The sequence below is a fragment of the Pongo pygmaeus genome, chromosome 2, assembly GCF_028885625.2.
Source record: "Pongo pygmaeus isolate AG05252 chromosome 2, NHGRI_mPonPyg2-v2.0_pri, whole genome shotgun sequence".
Classification (NCBI taxonomy): domain Eukaryota; kingdom Metazoa; phylum Chordata; class Mammalia; order Primates; family Hominidae; genus Pongo; species Pongo pygmaeus.
In genome coordinates, this window is record NC_085930.1 from 191,070,952 (window position 1) to 191,088,143 (window position 17,192).

At 41.6% G+C, this 17,192-nt stretch overlaps 1 protein-coding gene across 1 annotated transcript; it reads right to left on the minus strand.

Annotated features, from left to right (window-relative positions):
* Window positions 1–16,134: 16,134 nt before the first annotated feature.
* On the minus strand, window positions 16,135–16,970 carry LOC129032966 (zinc finger CCHC domain-containing protein 10-like). Its single transcript, XM_054480869.2, has 2 exons — window positions 16,786–16,970; window positions 16,135–16,439 (listed from the first exon to the last, which is right to left on the minus strand). Exons 1-2 carry the CDS (start codon window positions 16,964–16,966, stop codon window positions 16,135–16,137), a joined length of 486 nt encoding a protein of 161 aa, XP_054336844.2. The 5' UTR covers window positions 16,967–16,970.
* Window positions 16,971–17,192: the final 222 nt, after the last annotated feature.

Genomic DNA, 17,192 nt, shown 5'->3' on the forward strand with positions numbered 1-17,192 from the left:
ATCCACCCCAGGCCCTCCTGCTGCTGATCTTCGTGAGGGATTTCTTCTGAGCCAGAGAATTTTCAAACTGAAACAGACTTTAGAGGTCCTTTACTTCAATTGTCTTCAATATAAATGAGGAAATGAAGGTTCCTAAAAGATGAGTGGTTTGTCCAAAGTCATATGAACAGGGCAAAGTACAACCCGAATCTAAACCTCCTGGCTCCCTGTCCAGTGTTAACTAATAATAGTTGTAGGTTCCCCAAAATTTCCTTATGAACTCTTCGAACTCATCTTGTTTTCTGGAACTTTCTCTAGAGGGGGTCTCATGGGTAGTAGACACCAGAGGATGCTGCTGCCCTTGTGGGGTTCAGGTATGAAGTGATCAGGTATGATGACATGGTCTGAATCTCTGAAAGGCTTAAAGGAAATGGAAAGACCTGGTATTTTACAAGACCTGAAACAGGTGTCTTGCTTGTTCACGGAATCTTTCCAGAGAATACCATAATACATCCTGAAAGAGAAGAGAAAATCATAAAGTTTTAAGGAGATTAGATAGTTGAGATTAGCTTTTTGTGATCTTGCAATGTTTTCACTTATTTCCAAATCGTATAACGCTGAGTATGTTGAGCAATCAGGTGAAAATCACATGCAAACAGAGTCTAAGTACTGATAAGAATCCTAAAAGTAAACAATGAATTCCTACTAATGGCTAAGTCACTAAGGTAAGATCCAGTCTAAATACACACCCTTGGTTAAATAGGGTTTCATTAGCTCAGGTTACAGTGGCTCAGGGAAATTTTTCCTTTATGCTTGTCAAGTGAAATTAATTATATATCATCCATCAATCATTGCTGCCAAAGAAGTTCTAGGTGTATATTAAGGAATCCACAGCAGCTCCCCCACTGGGCCTCCACCCCCACTCCCTACTCCTTTAGGAGGCCTCTGGGGCATATTTTGGTGCCTATAGGTAAAAGTTCCTGAGATTTTCTGGGAAGTCACAACTTACGTTTTTGGCTGATAACCTGTGAAAATTTCCCTTTTCAAAACTTGACACTTGGTGTGTGCTTCAAGTTACTCACAAATATTTGACTTTGTAGAGTGTAACTCAGACTGCACAGCAAATTAGATTCTTGCAAGTTTCCAATGTTAAATTTTTCATATAATAAGTAATGCAAATAATTCAAGAACATTTAAAAATAGACAATACTTTTTAAAATTATAATCCATGTCCTCACCACTCCATTAAATTATTGTTTGAATTTTAATGTATTTCCTTCTATGTATTTAATATATTTCCTTCTATATATTTTTCTTTTGTATTCACTCTTTTCTCCTTATTCTAAAAGCCATGAATGTGTAGTATAGAAAATTCAGGGGCCGGGCGCGGTGGCTCACGCCTGTAATCCCAGCACTTTGGGAGGCCAAGACGGGCAGATCACGAGGTCAGGAGCTCAAGACCATCCTGGTTAACACGGTGAAACCCCGTCTCTACTAAAAATACAAAAATTAGCCGGGCGTGGTGGTGGGTGCCTGTAGTCCCAGCTACGCGGGAGGCTGAGGCAGGAGAATGGCGTGAACACAGGAGGCAGAGCTTGCAGTGAGCCAAGATCACACCACTGCACTCCAGCCTGGGCGACAGAGCGAGACTCCGTCTCAAAAAAAAAAAAAAAAAAAAAGAGAAAAAAAGAAAATTCAGAAAGTGTGGATAAGAAAAGAACATAAAAATCGGCCATTAACTAATTTATTGGATGGACAAAGTGGCTCATGTCTGTAATCCCAGCACTCTGGGGGGCTGAGGTGGGCAGATTGCTTGAGCTCAGCAGTTCAAAACCAGCCTGGGCAACACGGTGAAACCCTGTCTGTATTTAAATTAATAACTTCACTTTTTTAAATAAAAACCTTATTTATCCAGACATAATGAACCTTCCCAGTCTTTTTAAAATACATGTATTTTTGTTGTTGTGTTTTGAGATGGAGTTTCACTTTGCCTCCCAGGCTGGAGTGCAGCAGTGCGATCTCAGCTCACTGCAACCTCTGCCGCCTGGGTTCAAGCGATTCTCCTGCCTCAGCCTCCCGAGTAGTGGGGATTACAGCCTCTGACCACCATGCCTGGCTAATTTTTGTAGTTTTAGTAGAGACGGGGCTTCACCATCTTGGCCAGACTGGTCTTGAACTCCTGACCTCGTGATCCACCCGTCTCGGCCTCCCATTCTGCTGGACTACAGGCGTGAGCTACCACGCCCGGCCTAAATGCATGTATTTTATTTTACTTAATTCTAAGCTGCTTTTTCACTTACCTTTCAAAAAACATACGTGTTTTCAAATCTGTTCTTTTCAACCAAAGAAATGTGTATACATGCTTAAAACATCAAATGATTGGCTGGACATGGTAGCTCACGCCTGTAATCCCAGCACTTTGGGAGGCCGAGGTGGGTGGATCACCTGAGGTCAGGAGTTCGAGACCAGCCCAGCTAACATGGTGAAACCCTGTTTCTACTAAAAATACCAAAAATTAGCCAGGCATGGTGGCACACACCTGTAATCCCAGCTACTTGGGAGACTGAGGCAGGAGAATTGCTTGAACCTGGGAGGCGGAGGTTGTGGCGAGCCGAGATCGCACCATTGCACTCCAGCTCAGGCCACAAGAGCGAAACTCCATCTCAAAAAAAAAAAAAAAAAAGAAAAAAAATCAAATGGTCATTTTGTTGGTGATTCGGTAGCATCTTATAATAGAAATTCATTTAACAGTCTACTATAGATGAGACAATTTGATTTTATTAGCTTTGATATTTAAATTTCCCCTCTTTTCTCTTCCCTTAGAGTATTTCATTCATCACACAGTTAGTTTTTTTTTTTTTTTTTTTTTTTTTTGAGACGGAGTTTGCCTCTTGTTGTCCAGGCTGGAATGCAATGGTGCGATCTCGGCTCACTGCAACCTCTGCCTCCCGAGTTCAAGCGATTCTCCTGCCTCAGCCTCCCAAGTTGCTGGGATTATAGGCATGCACCACTACGCCCAGATAATTTTTTTTTTTTTAAATTTTAGTAGAGATGGGGTTTCTCCGTGTTGGTCAGGCTGGTCTCGAACTCCCGACCTCAGGTGATCTGCCCGCCTCAGCCTCCCAAAGTGCTGGGATTACAGGCGTGAGCTACCGTACCTGGCCCAGCACACACTTAGTAAGCATATTTCTGGCCCAGGCTCTAGGTTAGGCATTAAAGATACAAGCATATTTGCTTATTTTAAAAAGTAATTATTGAGTACCTAATATGAGTCAGACAGCATTCAAGGTATTTGGGATACAGCAGTGAACAAATGAGGTAAAAATCTCTGCCCTCTTGAACCATAAGTTCTGGTGGAGATGAACAGGAGATGTATTATCCTTGCTGAGGTCAAAATTCAGCATTTTTAGGAAATAAGAGTGGCAGAATTTAATATCTATATTTAATACTTATCAACATCTACTTAGAACTCTCCTGTCCTCAGAGATAAGTACACAACAGTGAGCAAGACATCAGCACCTAAACTCAAGTGGCTTATAGTCCAGGGCGCAGTGTTTCTAACAGGTACCTGTGTGCCTGAAAAATTATCATCCCAAAATGGATATAGTGATACTTCTTCTGCTCACCCTATTGGATGAGTGTGAAATCAAATGAAATGAATCTGCAAGTGCTTTGAAAGCTTTAAAATGAGGTACCTCATGAAAGAGTTAGTATTAGTGTCCTTAGCAGTGGAGAGACATGTACCACATGTGAAACAAGGAGCTAGAATGCCTGAGACTGATCACAAGGCCAGGAAGTCAACGAGACTGGTGTGGGTTTTCCCAACGAAGGAGACACTTTTTAAAATATTTATTTATTTATAATTGAAAAATAAATATTGTGTAGGTTTATAGTGTACAACATGATGTTTTGAAATAGGTATACATTGTGGAATGGATAAGTTAAGCTAATTAACATATGCATAACTTCACATACTATTTATTTGTGGCAAGAACACTTATTAAGATGTTTTCCCAACTTTTTTTTTTTTTTTTGGAGAAAGCATTTTGTTCTCTTGCTCAGGCAGGAATGCAGTGGGCCGATCATGGCTCACTGCAACCTCCCAGGCTCAGGCAATCCTCCCACCTCAGCCTCCTGAGTATCTGGGACTGTATGCACTACCACACCTGGCTAACTTAAAAAAAAAAAAATTGTAGAAATGAGGTCTCACTCCAGCCTGGCCAACATGGTGAAACCCCGTCTCTACCAAAAAAAATAATAATAAAAAATTAGCCAGGCGTGGTGGCAGGCAACTTAATCCCAGCTATTTGGGAGGCAGAGGCAGGAGAATCGTTTGAAACTGGGAGGCGGAGGTTGCAGTGAGCCAAAATCAAGCCATTGCACTCGCACCTGGGGGATAAGAGCGAGATTTCTCTCAAAAAAAAAAAAAAAAAAGAAAAGAAAAGAAATGAGGTCTCACCATGTTGCCTAGGCTGGTCTCAAAATCTTTAGCTCAAGCGATCCTCCCACTTTGGCCTCCCAAAGTGTAATCCCACACCTGGGATTACAGGTGTGAGCCACCGCACCTGGTCAAGACATTATTTTTTAGAGCAGTATTAGGCTTACGTCAAGATTGAGAGGAAGGTACAAAGATTTTCGACATACTCCTGCCCCGCACATGCGTAGCCTCCTCTGTTATCAACATTCCCCACCAGAGTGGTACATTTGTTACAATTGGTGAACCTACACTGACACACCATTATTATCCAAAGTCCACAGTTTACATTAGGGCTCACCCTTAGTACTGTATATGCTATGGGTTTGGACAAATGTATAACAATTTCCACCATGCCAGTCATACAGAGTATTTTCACTTCTCTGGAAATCCTCTGTGCTCTGCCTATTCATCATTCCCTCTCCTCTAATCCCTGGTGACCACTGATCTTTTTACTGTCAGGAGTCTCTCTTTTTTTTTTTTTTTTTTTTTTTTTGAGATAGAGTCTTCCTCTGGCTCTGTCGCCCAGGCTGGAGTGTAGTGGCATGATCTTGGCTCACTGCAACCTCCCCCTCCAGGTTCAAGCAATTCTCGTGCCTCAGCCTCCAGAGTAGCTGGGATTACAGGCGCCTGCCACCACGCCTGGCTAATTTTTGTATTTTTAACAGAGATACGATTTCACTGTGTTGGCCGGGCTGGTCTCAAACTCCCTGGCTCAAGTGATCTGCTTGCCTTGGCCTCCCGAAGTGCTGGGATTATAGGCATGAACCACTGCACCTGGCCCATGGAGACATTTTTTAACAGATGGGCAAAGACATGACCATAATTGACAATTGATCACTTCCAGAATTAAAGTCACGTGGTAAATAAGGACCTGTGGTAATACAGTAATAATAATATTTTAGTAGCACTTTACACTTTACTGTACCATCCCACTAATTCTCATAACAGTTATATATTTTCAAAAATCTATGCTCCGATTCTCATCCTTTCCCTAAGTTGGTGGTTCTTAAACTTTGATCAGTATCAGAATCACCTGGGGAACTTGATACACTCACCAGAGCCCAGATCCTATCCTCTGTGCTCTTTATTCGCTCTCCAAGTCAATCTGATAACACACAAACATTTGTGAATCAGTACTTTTAGTTTACAATCTGACAGTTTTCAGAACTGAAAAACATCTTAGAAATCATCCTGCTGATGTCTTTACAAGAAAGTTGACAGAGGTTTGGAGATGTTAAGCGGCTGCTCCAGGGTTGCACAGCCAGCCATCATCACCCAAACATAGTTTTCGTACTGGATTGACCAAGGCGTCACTCCCTCCTTTCTGCTGTCTAGGGACCTCCAGGTGCATGAGTGTCCCTGCAGTGTTGGTGGCTCACAGCCACAGCTCTTGTTAGAAGCAAGTGTGATTTCCCAGAGAAAGCTGCTCTTGAGAGTTTCTAGCACTGCCTTACCTAACCACAAAAGTACTTATTCTGTCTGAGAACAATGTATTCTATGTAGTGGCCCCTGAGATAAGTTTTTAAAGCACTGTAAATTCTTCAGTTGAGGTGAAGAAATTTCCAAATTAATCTCTCCACATTAGGACATTATCACTTTCCATAGACAATCATTTCTTCATCTATCTAGGACTTTCACTTCTTCAGTTTCCTACCTAAAACTAAACGCATTCATTGATTTTCTCTGACTTTTCTCAATCTGATGCCTGGATTTTGACTCATATCCTCACAACCTGAGTCCACACATTATAAATGATACAGATACAGGATGGCACTTATTAATATACTGTTTCTGTTTTGTTTTTATTTTGTGTAGGGGGTAAAAGGAGTAGAAAATGATGTGTTTTTTTCTTCTGTGAAAATACCTGGTTGCTCTTATTAAACTTTTGGCCTCCTAGAGTCTCAGCAACAAGAATATTTCTGAAATGCCCACTATGCGTCCTCATCCTTCTAGAGTGAATTGATTGGTCTAGTTAACGTGACTCCTTAGTAAACTAGTTGATAATACCTGGTGCAGTGAGGGGGTGGAGGCATTTTCATCCACTCAAATTGGGATGGACTTGGTGAGAGGGAAAGCTGGCAATACAGATTCAGATTAAAATGTAGGCATTCTGGCTGGGTGCAGTGCCTCACACCTGTAATCCCAGCACTTTGGGAGGCCAAGGCGAGCAAATTGCCTGAGGTCAGGAGTTTGAGACTAGCCTGGCCAATATGGTGAAACCCTATGTCTACTAAAAATACAAAAAAATTAGCTGGGCATGGTAGCATGTGCCTGTAATCCCAGGTACTCGGGAGGCTGAGGCAAGGGAATTGCTTGAACCAGGGGTTGCAGTGAGCCAAGATCGCTCCACTGCACTCCAGCCTGGGCAACAGAGTGAGACTCCATTTCAAAAAAAAAAAAAAAATAGCTGGGCATGGTGGGATGTGCCTGTAGTCCCAGCTACTCAGGAGGCTGAGGTAGGAGAATCGCTTGAACTCAGGAAGCGAAGGTTGCAGTGACCTGAGATCATGCCACTGCACTCCAGTCTGGGTGACAGAGGGAGACTTCGTCTCCAGAAAAAAGAAGTAGGCATTCTTTGTGCAGTTCTTCTAGGAAATTATTCTATAAAGTTGTTAGCACAAGTGTGCAAAAACATATGTACAAGGATGTTAAACATAGTGTGTGTGTATATATATATATATATATTTTTTTTTTTTTTTTTTTTGAGACGGAGTCTCACTCTGTCATCCAGGCTGGAGTGTAGTGGTGCAATCTTGGCTCACTGTAACCTCTGCCTCCTAGGTTCAAGGGATTCTCATACCTCAGCCTCCCCGAGTAGCTGGGATTACAGGCGCCCGCCACCACACCTGGCTAATTTTTGTATTTTTAGTAGAGACGGAGTTTCACCATATTGGCCAGGCTGGTCTCAAACTCCCGATCTTGTGATCCGCCTGCCTCGGCCTCCCAAAGTGCTAGGATTACAGGTTTGAGCCACCACGCCTGGCCTTAACATAGTATATTTTTGTAGTAGTAATAAATAAGTAGGCCAGGCTCTGTGGCTCACACCTATAATCCCAGCACTTTGGGAGGCTGAGGTGGGAGGATCACTTCAGTCCAGGAGTTCAAGACCAGCAACATAGGAAACTCTGTCTTTAAAAATAATTTAAAAATTAGCTGAGCATAGTGGTGCACACCTGTAATCCCAATTACTCAGGAGGATGAGGAGGGAGGATTGTTCGAGCTCAGGAGTTCAATCATATAGTGGGTCATGATTCCACCACTGCACTCCAGCCTGGGTGACAGAGCAAGACCCTGTCTCAAAAAAAAAAAAAAAAAAAAAAAAGAGAAGTAAATTTATATGTGAGTAAACAACTGAAGGAAAATAATGATCTATTGATGTGGAATTTTATTTTAAAAATAGAGTCGGCTGGGTGCGGTGGCTCACTCCTGTAATCCCAGCACTTTGGAAGGCTGAGGCGGGCAGATCATGAGGTCAGGAGATCGAGACCATCCTGGCTAACACAGTGAAAACTTGTCTCTACTAAAAATACACACCCCAAAAAATTAGCTGGGCATGGTGTCATGTGCCCCTAGTCCCAGCTACTCGGGAGGGTGAGGCAGGAGAACTGCTTGAACTGGGGAGGCAGAGGTTGCAGTGAGCCGAGATTGTGCCACTGCACTCCAGCCTGAGTGACAGAGCGAGACTCCATCTCAAAAAAGAAAAAAAAGTATATACATACTAGAATACTATATGATACTATATGAGAGTAAAAATGAGTGAAATCTACATACAGTAGTCCCCCCTTATTTGAGATGGATATGTTCCAAGACCCCCAGTGGGTGCCTGAAACCTTGGATAGTAGTGAACTCTATATACATTTTATTTTTTCCTACAGATTGATATCTACAATAAAGTTTAATTTATAAATTAGGCACAAGAAGAGATTGATAATAATAACTAATAACAAAATAGGACAAATAAGGCAGGGTGCGGTGGTTCATGCCTGTAATCCCCGCACTTTGGTAGGCCAAGGCAGGTGAGGTCAGGAGTTCAAGACCAGCCTGGCCAACATGGTGAAACCCTGTCGCTACTAAAAATACAAAAGTTAGCCATGCTTGGTGTTGCATGCCTGTAGTCCCAGCTACTCAGGAGGCTGAGGCAGGAGAATCGCTTGAACCCAGAAGGCGGAGGTTGCAGTGAGCCAAGATCATGCCACTGCACTCCAGCCTGGGTGACAGAGTGAGACTCTGTTTCCCTTCCCCCTCCAAAAAATAGAATAAATAATAATATACTGTAATAAAAGTTATGTGAATGTGTTCCTCTCTTTTCCTCTCTCACTCTGAAAATACCTTATTCTACCGTATTTACCTGAAACCATGGAAAGCAAAACCGCAGTTAAGCGGGACTGCTGGAGCTGGTGAGAAAAATGCAAAATAGCACGTATTGTTTATTTGCTTATGTGTGTGGATTAACGTTATCTGTTTCTCCTCTTATCTAGGATCTAAAATTAGTCAGAACTAAGAAGTGATACATATACATACTGCTAACAGTGGTTATCTTTGGAGGGTGGGGTCATAGATAATTTATTCTCTAGAATACGCTGCATTTTTTCATTGTATTACTTTTGTAATCAGGCAAAACCAAAACAAAACTGTTAAGCATAAATTTTACTAAAAAGTGAGATATATGATTCTAAAGACCATTTATTCTACCTTGGTTTCAAACTCAATTAAACTCAGTTTGGCAATTCAGTTTCATTACAGGTTCATGCCTGTAATCCCAGCACTTAGGGAGTTCAAGGCCAGCCTGGGCAACATATTCAGACTGTCTTTACAAAACAAAACAAAAAAATCCCATAGAGCTTTGATCTTTCTTCAGCATTTTGCAGATGACAATTATAATACATTTTAGCACCTTGAATGTGGAGGAGTCCAAGACTGGGTGAAGTCGGTCTGGAGTAGCTGGAGTTAATTTAATGCAAATAAGATAGATTGGTTTGAGGGAAACATTTTGAGCCAGAGATTTCTGGTTCCCTGGAAAAGTTAATATGAATGAGAATGCAGATTTTTGGTGAAGAGGCGATAAAGGCCTTCATTATCTTCAATTAGTATTTACTGACAGTGAAAGGAGCCTGTGGCCTGGGGGCTGAATCGCCAATCTTTCAGCCCAGCCTCCAAGCCTTTCACCTTCCTGCCTACTCCGGGGTGAATTTGGCACATTTCTGTTGGATTGATTTGACTTTTGTCAAGTTCTGCCTCATTTGTGTTTAAAGGTGTGTGTCTTACTTCCCTCACTAGACCATAAACTGGTGGAAAGCAGGAATAATTGTTTAAATTCATGCAGCTATACCATATTACCAAGTACCTGGGTAAGTCACAGAATAGATGACTAATGAATACTTAACTGGTTGTGTCACTTACTGTTCAGACGCTCTTTTATTTCTTCCCAAGTAAAGGACAATTTCCTGGGATCTGGCTCCAATTAACTTCCCAGTTGTATCTTGCCTTGTGACCCTAAATGCATCCAGTGTTTTGGAGAAATGTGACTGTGAGCTAGTCCCCAAATAGAGTCAGGATCCTCCCTCCTCTGAGTAAAGCCTGACCTGTCATTGCCTGCAGAATAAAATTCAAATTTTGGCACTGCATTGAAGCCCTGTCATCAATAACAAGGAAAATACTTATTCACATGCTTCCAGAACAAGTTCAAGTCTCAGCTCCCCTACCAGGAGCTCTGACCTTTGGTAAATTACTTACCCAGGAAATAAGAGTAGGAATAATGCATACCTCATAGGCTGTTAGTGAGTAATTTGTTTTGCATAGTTCCAGGGCAAGGGCTAAGTACTGGATATTGTCATTGTCATTTCTTTAACACCTTTATGGTAATGATCTGTACCCCTCACCCAAGGTACAATGTTTGTTTGCCATCCGTGAACCAGCAGGATGGGGAGAAAGGAAGAACATCCTGCAGTGAAGGGACCTTGAACTTCTTTTTTATTTATTTTTAAAATTTTTTAATTTTAATTTTATTTTTTTCTGAGACAAAGTCTCACTCTGTTGCCCAGACTGGAGTGCAATGGTGTGATCTTGGCTCAATGAAACCTCCGCCTTGTGGGTTCAAGCGATTCTCTCACCTCAGCCTCCCAAGTAGCTGGGATTACAGGCATGCACCACCACACCAGGCTAATTTTTGTATTTTTAGTAGAGACAGGGTTTCAGCATGTTTTCCAGGCTGGTCTCAAACTCCCGACCTCAGATGATCTGCCTGCGTTGGGTTCCCAAAGTGTTGGGATTACAGGCATGAGCCACTGCGCCGAGCAGAACCTTGAACTTAAAAGTTAGGTTGGAATTAAAGAATAAAGGACTTCAGCTACCTTGCTAAAGATTTTAAGTTTGTGGTATAGCCAGTGAACTTTGAGGAGTAATGATATATTTCACTTTTCCTCTTTTTATTTGTACACATTTATGGGTTACCTGTGCAATTTTGTCACATGTATAGACTGCATACTTGTCAAGTAAGGGCTTTTAGGGTATCCAAGTAATGACAAATTTTAAACAAGGTAATTTAGGTACATAATTGGCCAACTTCCCCAACCTATCAGGTATTATTCTTCCAATATCTGATAATAATAATAATGACTATTATTGTTAATAGTTACCACATATTAAATACCAATTTTATTCCACCCAGTGTATTTGGTGCTTTACATTTTCATTTATTAACTCACTTATTCACCTGCTCATTCACCTTCTCATTTATTCATTCAATGAACATTTGCTGAGCACTTACTAGAGGCCGAGCATTGAAGTAGGCTTTGAGGGACAGTGGTAAATGAGACTGACAAGGTCCTTCCTAACCTAACTTTTAAGAAGTTCAAGGTTCTGCCAAGCGCAGTGGCTCACACCTGTAATTCCAGCACTTTGGGAGGCCAAGGCAGGCGGATCACCTGAGATCAGGAGTTTGAGACCAGCCTGGCAAACATGGTGAAGCCCTGTCTCTGCTAAAAATACAATACTTACTAGAGGCCAAGCATTAAAGTAGGCTTTGAGGGACAGTGGTAAATGAGACTGACAAGGTCCTTCCCTCATGGAATTTTCATTCTAGTGGGGATTCAGACAATAGATAGGGAAGTATGTACATATTGTGCCAAGCATTAAGAAAGACAGAGCTTCACATGTGTTGTTTCATTAGCTACTGATATAATCAGTATCTGGCCCCAACTCACTTTTCCATTTTCCTTTCCCATGACATACATGCTCACATACTCACAAGCACCATGCCCTTCATCTCCATTGAACTACTTTCTGGATTTTTCTGTCTTTGTGCCTGTGCCCATACAGTTCTCTCTAACAAAATATGCTGCTGTGTATTTTTGTTTTTTGAAGGCTCGAATATCTGTTATTACTCATTTCAAATACTACCTTCTCCAAGAGCCCTTTTTCAGTCCTCCCTGTTGGGTCTAGTTTCTTCTTCCTCCATGCAGCAGGGATAGCATTTGAACTTCACATCTAGCACTTATTTAACCTGTCTGAATATTTAAAATGATTATTTTTACATATCAGTTATCTGTCTTTCTCTTCCACTCTGTTGTCAACTGTTTGCTTTCCACCTCTGTCACTAACATCTCTTGCCTGGATTAACACATCTGGTCTGGTATAGCCAGGCTTCCTCTTCTGTAATCTCTTTTCCAAACCAGGGAGACTCAATCTCCTTTCTACATTTTTCACTCCAGCTGATCCCACTCATGCGTCTGAGCACACAATTGAGAGGAGCTGCTGACAGTGATCTTATTGAAAGGCAAATCTGAGGATTTCACTGCCTTACTTAAAAACCTACCAATGGTTTTCACAGTGAAAATACAATCCAAACCCTGTGACATGGCGCACATGCCCTTTTGTAACCTAGACCTACTTAAACCTCCAGCTTCATCTCCTACTTGCCCACCAGGCCCCAACTATACCCAACTACTTGCCAGTCAGGATCTCGCCAGCCTTCATCTAGCCTTGACGCATGCAGCGTCCCCTGCTGTAAAGACTCATACTAATCTCCCAGATCTCAATTGAGATGGCACCTCTTTCAGGAAGCCATCCTTGATTTTTCCTTGGCCCCTTTAATACCTAATTGCTTACTCCTGAGCAAAGTGTTTTCATTCCTTATTATAATCACATGTTTAATGGTCTGTCTCTGCTGCTGGACTATAAACTCTATGAGGGAAGCACCCCTGAAGTTGTTGTTCACTGCTGTATCCCCTACTGTCTAGTACCTGATGCACAGTAGAACCTGAATAAATATGTGTTGCATGAGCTCTCTTTGCATCTCATAGTCCTCTTCCAACTTTTTTTTTTTTGAAATGGAGTCTTGCTCTGTTCCTCAGGCTGGAGTGCAATGGCGTGATCTCGGCTCACCGCAACCTCTGCCTCCCAGGTTCAAGCGATTCTCCTGTCTCAGCCTCCCGAGTAGCTGGGATTACAGGCATGCACCACCACGCCCGGCTGATTTTGTATTTTTAGTAGAGACGGGGTTTCTCCATGTTGATCAGGCTGGTCTCGAACTCTTGATCTCAGGTGATCCACCCGCCTCGGCCTCCCAAAGTGCTGGGATTACAGGCGTGAGACCCCACGCCTGGCCCAACTTTTAAATATATATATATGTGTGTGTATATATCTATGTATATATATGTATATAAGTATATATATGTGTATATATAAGTATATATATATACTATATATACATATATATATGACATGCTTGTTGTAAAAGAAATTCAAACAAAACAGAATATTTGAATGCAAATATGGTTCCCTTTTACCCTACTCTCTAACCTTCTCTCTCCAATTCTCATTCCTGGGATGTTAACTTAACTTGTATCTTTCCATTTATCTATACTATACACACACATGCACACATACATAATATGGCTCCTACTCCCAAACCCATATGGAGTATTTTGATAAACAGAAATGGGATATTATAGGTGATGTTTTGCTTCTTATGTTTGCTTTTGAATTCAATATATTTCAGGCAGGCCATGGTGACCCACACCTGCAATCCCAGTATTTTGGGAGGCCGAGGTGGGTGGATCACCTGAGGTCAGGAGTTCAAGACCAGCCGGGCCAACATGGAGAAACCCCACCTCTACTAAAAATACAAAATTAGCCAGGAGGAGTGGCATACACCTAGAGTCCCAGCTACTTGGGAGCCTGAGGCAGGGGACTCCTTTGAACCCAGGAGGCGGAAGTTGCAGTGAGCAAAGATTGCGCCATTGCACTCCAGCCTGGGCAACAAAAGAGAAACTTTGCCTCAAAAAAATTAATTAATTAATTAATTAATTAATTAAAATAAATTCAACCTACTTTAGAGATTTTTCTATTCTCAATGTAGATTTACACCTACTATCCCATTTTTTAAATAGCTGTATGTATTCTATAGTGAGGCTGTCTAACAGTTGATTTATTAGTCCGCTATTAGTACACTTTGTATGTTCATATTTCACTCATGAATGCCAGTACAGCTGTAGGACAGATTTCTGGAAATGAATTTGCTGGCTCATAGAATGTAAGCATCTTTTTCTTTTTCTTTTTTTTTTTTTTTTTGAAATGGAGTCTTGCTCTGTTGCCCAGGCTGGAGTGCAGTGGCATGATCTCTGCTCACTGCAACCTCTGCCTCCCAGATTCAAATGATTGCTTCTCCTGCCTCAGTCTCCTGAGTAGCTGGGATTACAGGCACGCACCACCATGCCCGGCTAATTATTTTGTATTTTTAGTAGAGACGGGGTTTCACCAAGTTGGCCAGGCTGGTCTTGAACTCCTGACCTCAGGTCAGGATCCACCCGCCTCGGCCTCCCAAAGTGATGGGATTACAGGCGTGAGCCACCATGCCCGGCCGAATGTAAGCATCTTAAAATATAAAATTGTTTTTCACATAGTTCTTAGTGGAGGAATTATCATACAAATTATCAAAAATGTTTCCTTTGTCAACCTGGCTCTTGACAAAACTGTGACAAGGGGGAAATTCATCTTTGTATCATTTCAATTCCTCTTAAAATTAAACTCTTCTGCTCCTCCCCTCTATCCCTCCCACCTTAGTACACCCTGCCCCACCTCATGTGACTGATACCTTTAGCAATTTAAAAAAGTGTTTCGTTTATTTATTTAGTTTTAAAAACCTATATTTAACTCAAATCAAATTTTTTCTACAAATGATACCTCTTTCCAAAAAGTTAAGAAGACATCACAGAACACCATGATGTTAAACCGAAGACTCATCACAATAACAGCATTTTACTTTTAAGAAATATTGTGCAGTATTTCCTTTTTAACCTTTCATGCTAGATTTCAACTATGTATATCCTATGTAAACACACCAGATCAATCCTAGTCATTCATATTTATGCAGTAGACTGTCATATATGACCAGTTACCATACAAACTATAATACCATATTTTCAAAAATAGCAAAAGGCAATCTTTATGAAAGCTTAAAAAGAGCTTTTAATAAAAGGCGACCAACATTGCCCTAATTTTCAGTAAAAATTACCGCTTTTTCCTACCTTTCCCCCTGCTTTGAATGGTACCTTTTATTGCATATTAATACACCAAGATATTTCTAGCACTTCTACTTAAGTTAGCCTCTTACATGGCTGCCTTCTTTTCTGATACACTGACTTTTATCAGAAGGCGCCAAGATTAGACTCCTAAGTAGTTTCAAATTTTTTGTCCCTTTTTAGGTTCCTCTAGAATAGTTTTCCTCAGAAAAGGATAACCTGAAAAACTTAAGGAACTAGAAGAAAATGAATGATGTAACACGGCAATTGGAAACTTATAGCATTCAAAAACTAAATATATTAATAGGCTTCTTGAACATACCACTAAGGACAAAAAGTCAGATAACTTTCTGAACATAAATGTAAAAATAGAGCACATTTATTAATAGTAGGAAAACTCCTATGCTTACAGTAACAACATATTAAATCTTACATAACACACAGCCGAAAGCATTAGAAATCCACTGCCAGATATCCTGATGCACCGTCCTGAAAATATGTCTGATACATACCACTAACATGTATAACAAAGTATGGCATTTATTTCACAGAGAGAACAGATAGTTTCATCACACAAGCAGATTTGTAGATTTCAGCTTTAAGTTCTAAGGATATATTTTATTATTTTATTTATTTATTTATTTATTTATTTATTTATTTATTTATTTTGAGATGGAGTCTTGCTCTGTCGCCGAGGCTGGAGTGCGGTGGCGCGATCTCGGCTCACTGCAAGCCCCGCCCCCCGGGTTCACGCCATTCTCCTGCCTCAGCCTCCCGAGTAGCTGGGACTACAGGCGCCCGCCACCACGCCCGGCTAATTTTTTGTATTTTCAGTAGAGATAGGGTTCCACCGTGTTAGCCAGGATGGTCTTGATTTCCTGACCTCGTGATCCACCCTCCTCGGCCTCCCAAAGTGCTGGGATTACAGGCGTGAGCCACCGCGCCCGGCCTACGGATATATTTTAAAGATAAAAAAGAAAAATAAGATTTACCCTTCAAATAAAAAAGTCTCTCTCTCTCTATAAGCCATTATTAATACTCTTTATGCTCTTACAATGTAAAACATTTAGAAACTTTTTAATTCTAGAAATGTTCACCAGTTAACCTACTTGGCCTTAACATACTCTAAATTCCCTTTCAAGAATCACATTAATGTTTTCAGTCCATTGGTCCAATATGGATGGAGCAACTGTATTTCTTTTTCTTCTTCTTTGGTGGTTCATCGTCAGAGCTGCTATCTGTGCTGGTGCTGCTGCTACTGGAAGAGCTGGAATCTGAGTCTGAATCAGAGGAGGAGGAAGAGGTTGTGGAGGAGGCTGAGGCTGAGGAACTAGAGGAAATGTCATGAGTGTCACTGTCCTCTGAGGAGGAAGAGGTAGATGTTTCTTCACTCTCTGGTGAAGAATCACTTGCAGAACTGTCACAGCTACTGCTACTGGAACTGGTTACACTCTTAGACCTTTTTTTTTTCTTTTTTCTTTTGAGACTGAGTCTCCTTCTGTTGCCCAGGCTGGAGTGCAGGTGCGATCTTGGCTCACTGCAAACTCCGCCTCCCGAGTTCAAGCGATTCTCCTGCCTCAGCCTCCTCAGTAGCTGGGAATACAGGCGCCCGCCACCACGCCCGACTAATTTTTTGTATTTTTAGTAGAGACGGGGTTTCACTGTGTTAGCTAGGATGGTCTCGATCTCCTGACCTCGTGATCCGCCCAACTCGGCCTCCCAAAGTGCTGGGATTACAGGCGTGAGCCACTGCACACGGCAGACCTTTTTGTCTTGGCCTTTCTTTCTACATTGGTTTCTCCATGCTTTGTTGTAATAATAATATGTTTTCTTTTAAAGCTTTCTCTAGTTCTGCTGTCCTTGAGGGCATGTGTAGGTATTTTCTTTTTCCTGTGCATTCATAAGTCCAATGTCCAAATTCCAAGCATTTCTGACATCTTACATGTTGCTTATTTGCTTCAGCTTGTCTCCGGGCTATGAGCTGATCCATGGGAGTCACCCAAAAAAAAGTGTTTTAAAAATTTATTTTGGCCGGGTGCGGTGGCTCACGCCTGTAATCTCAGCAGTTTGGGAGGCCGAGGCGGGCGGATCACCTGAGATTGGGAGTTCGAGACCAGCCTGACCAACATGGAGAAACTCTGTCTCTTCTAAAAATACAGAATTAGCCGGGCGTGGTGGCACATGCCTGTAATCTCAGCTACTCGGGAGGCTGAGGC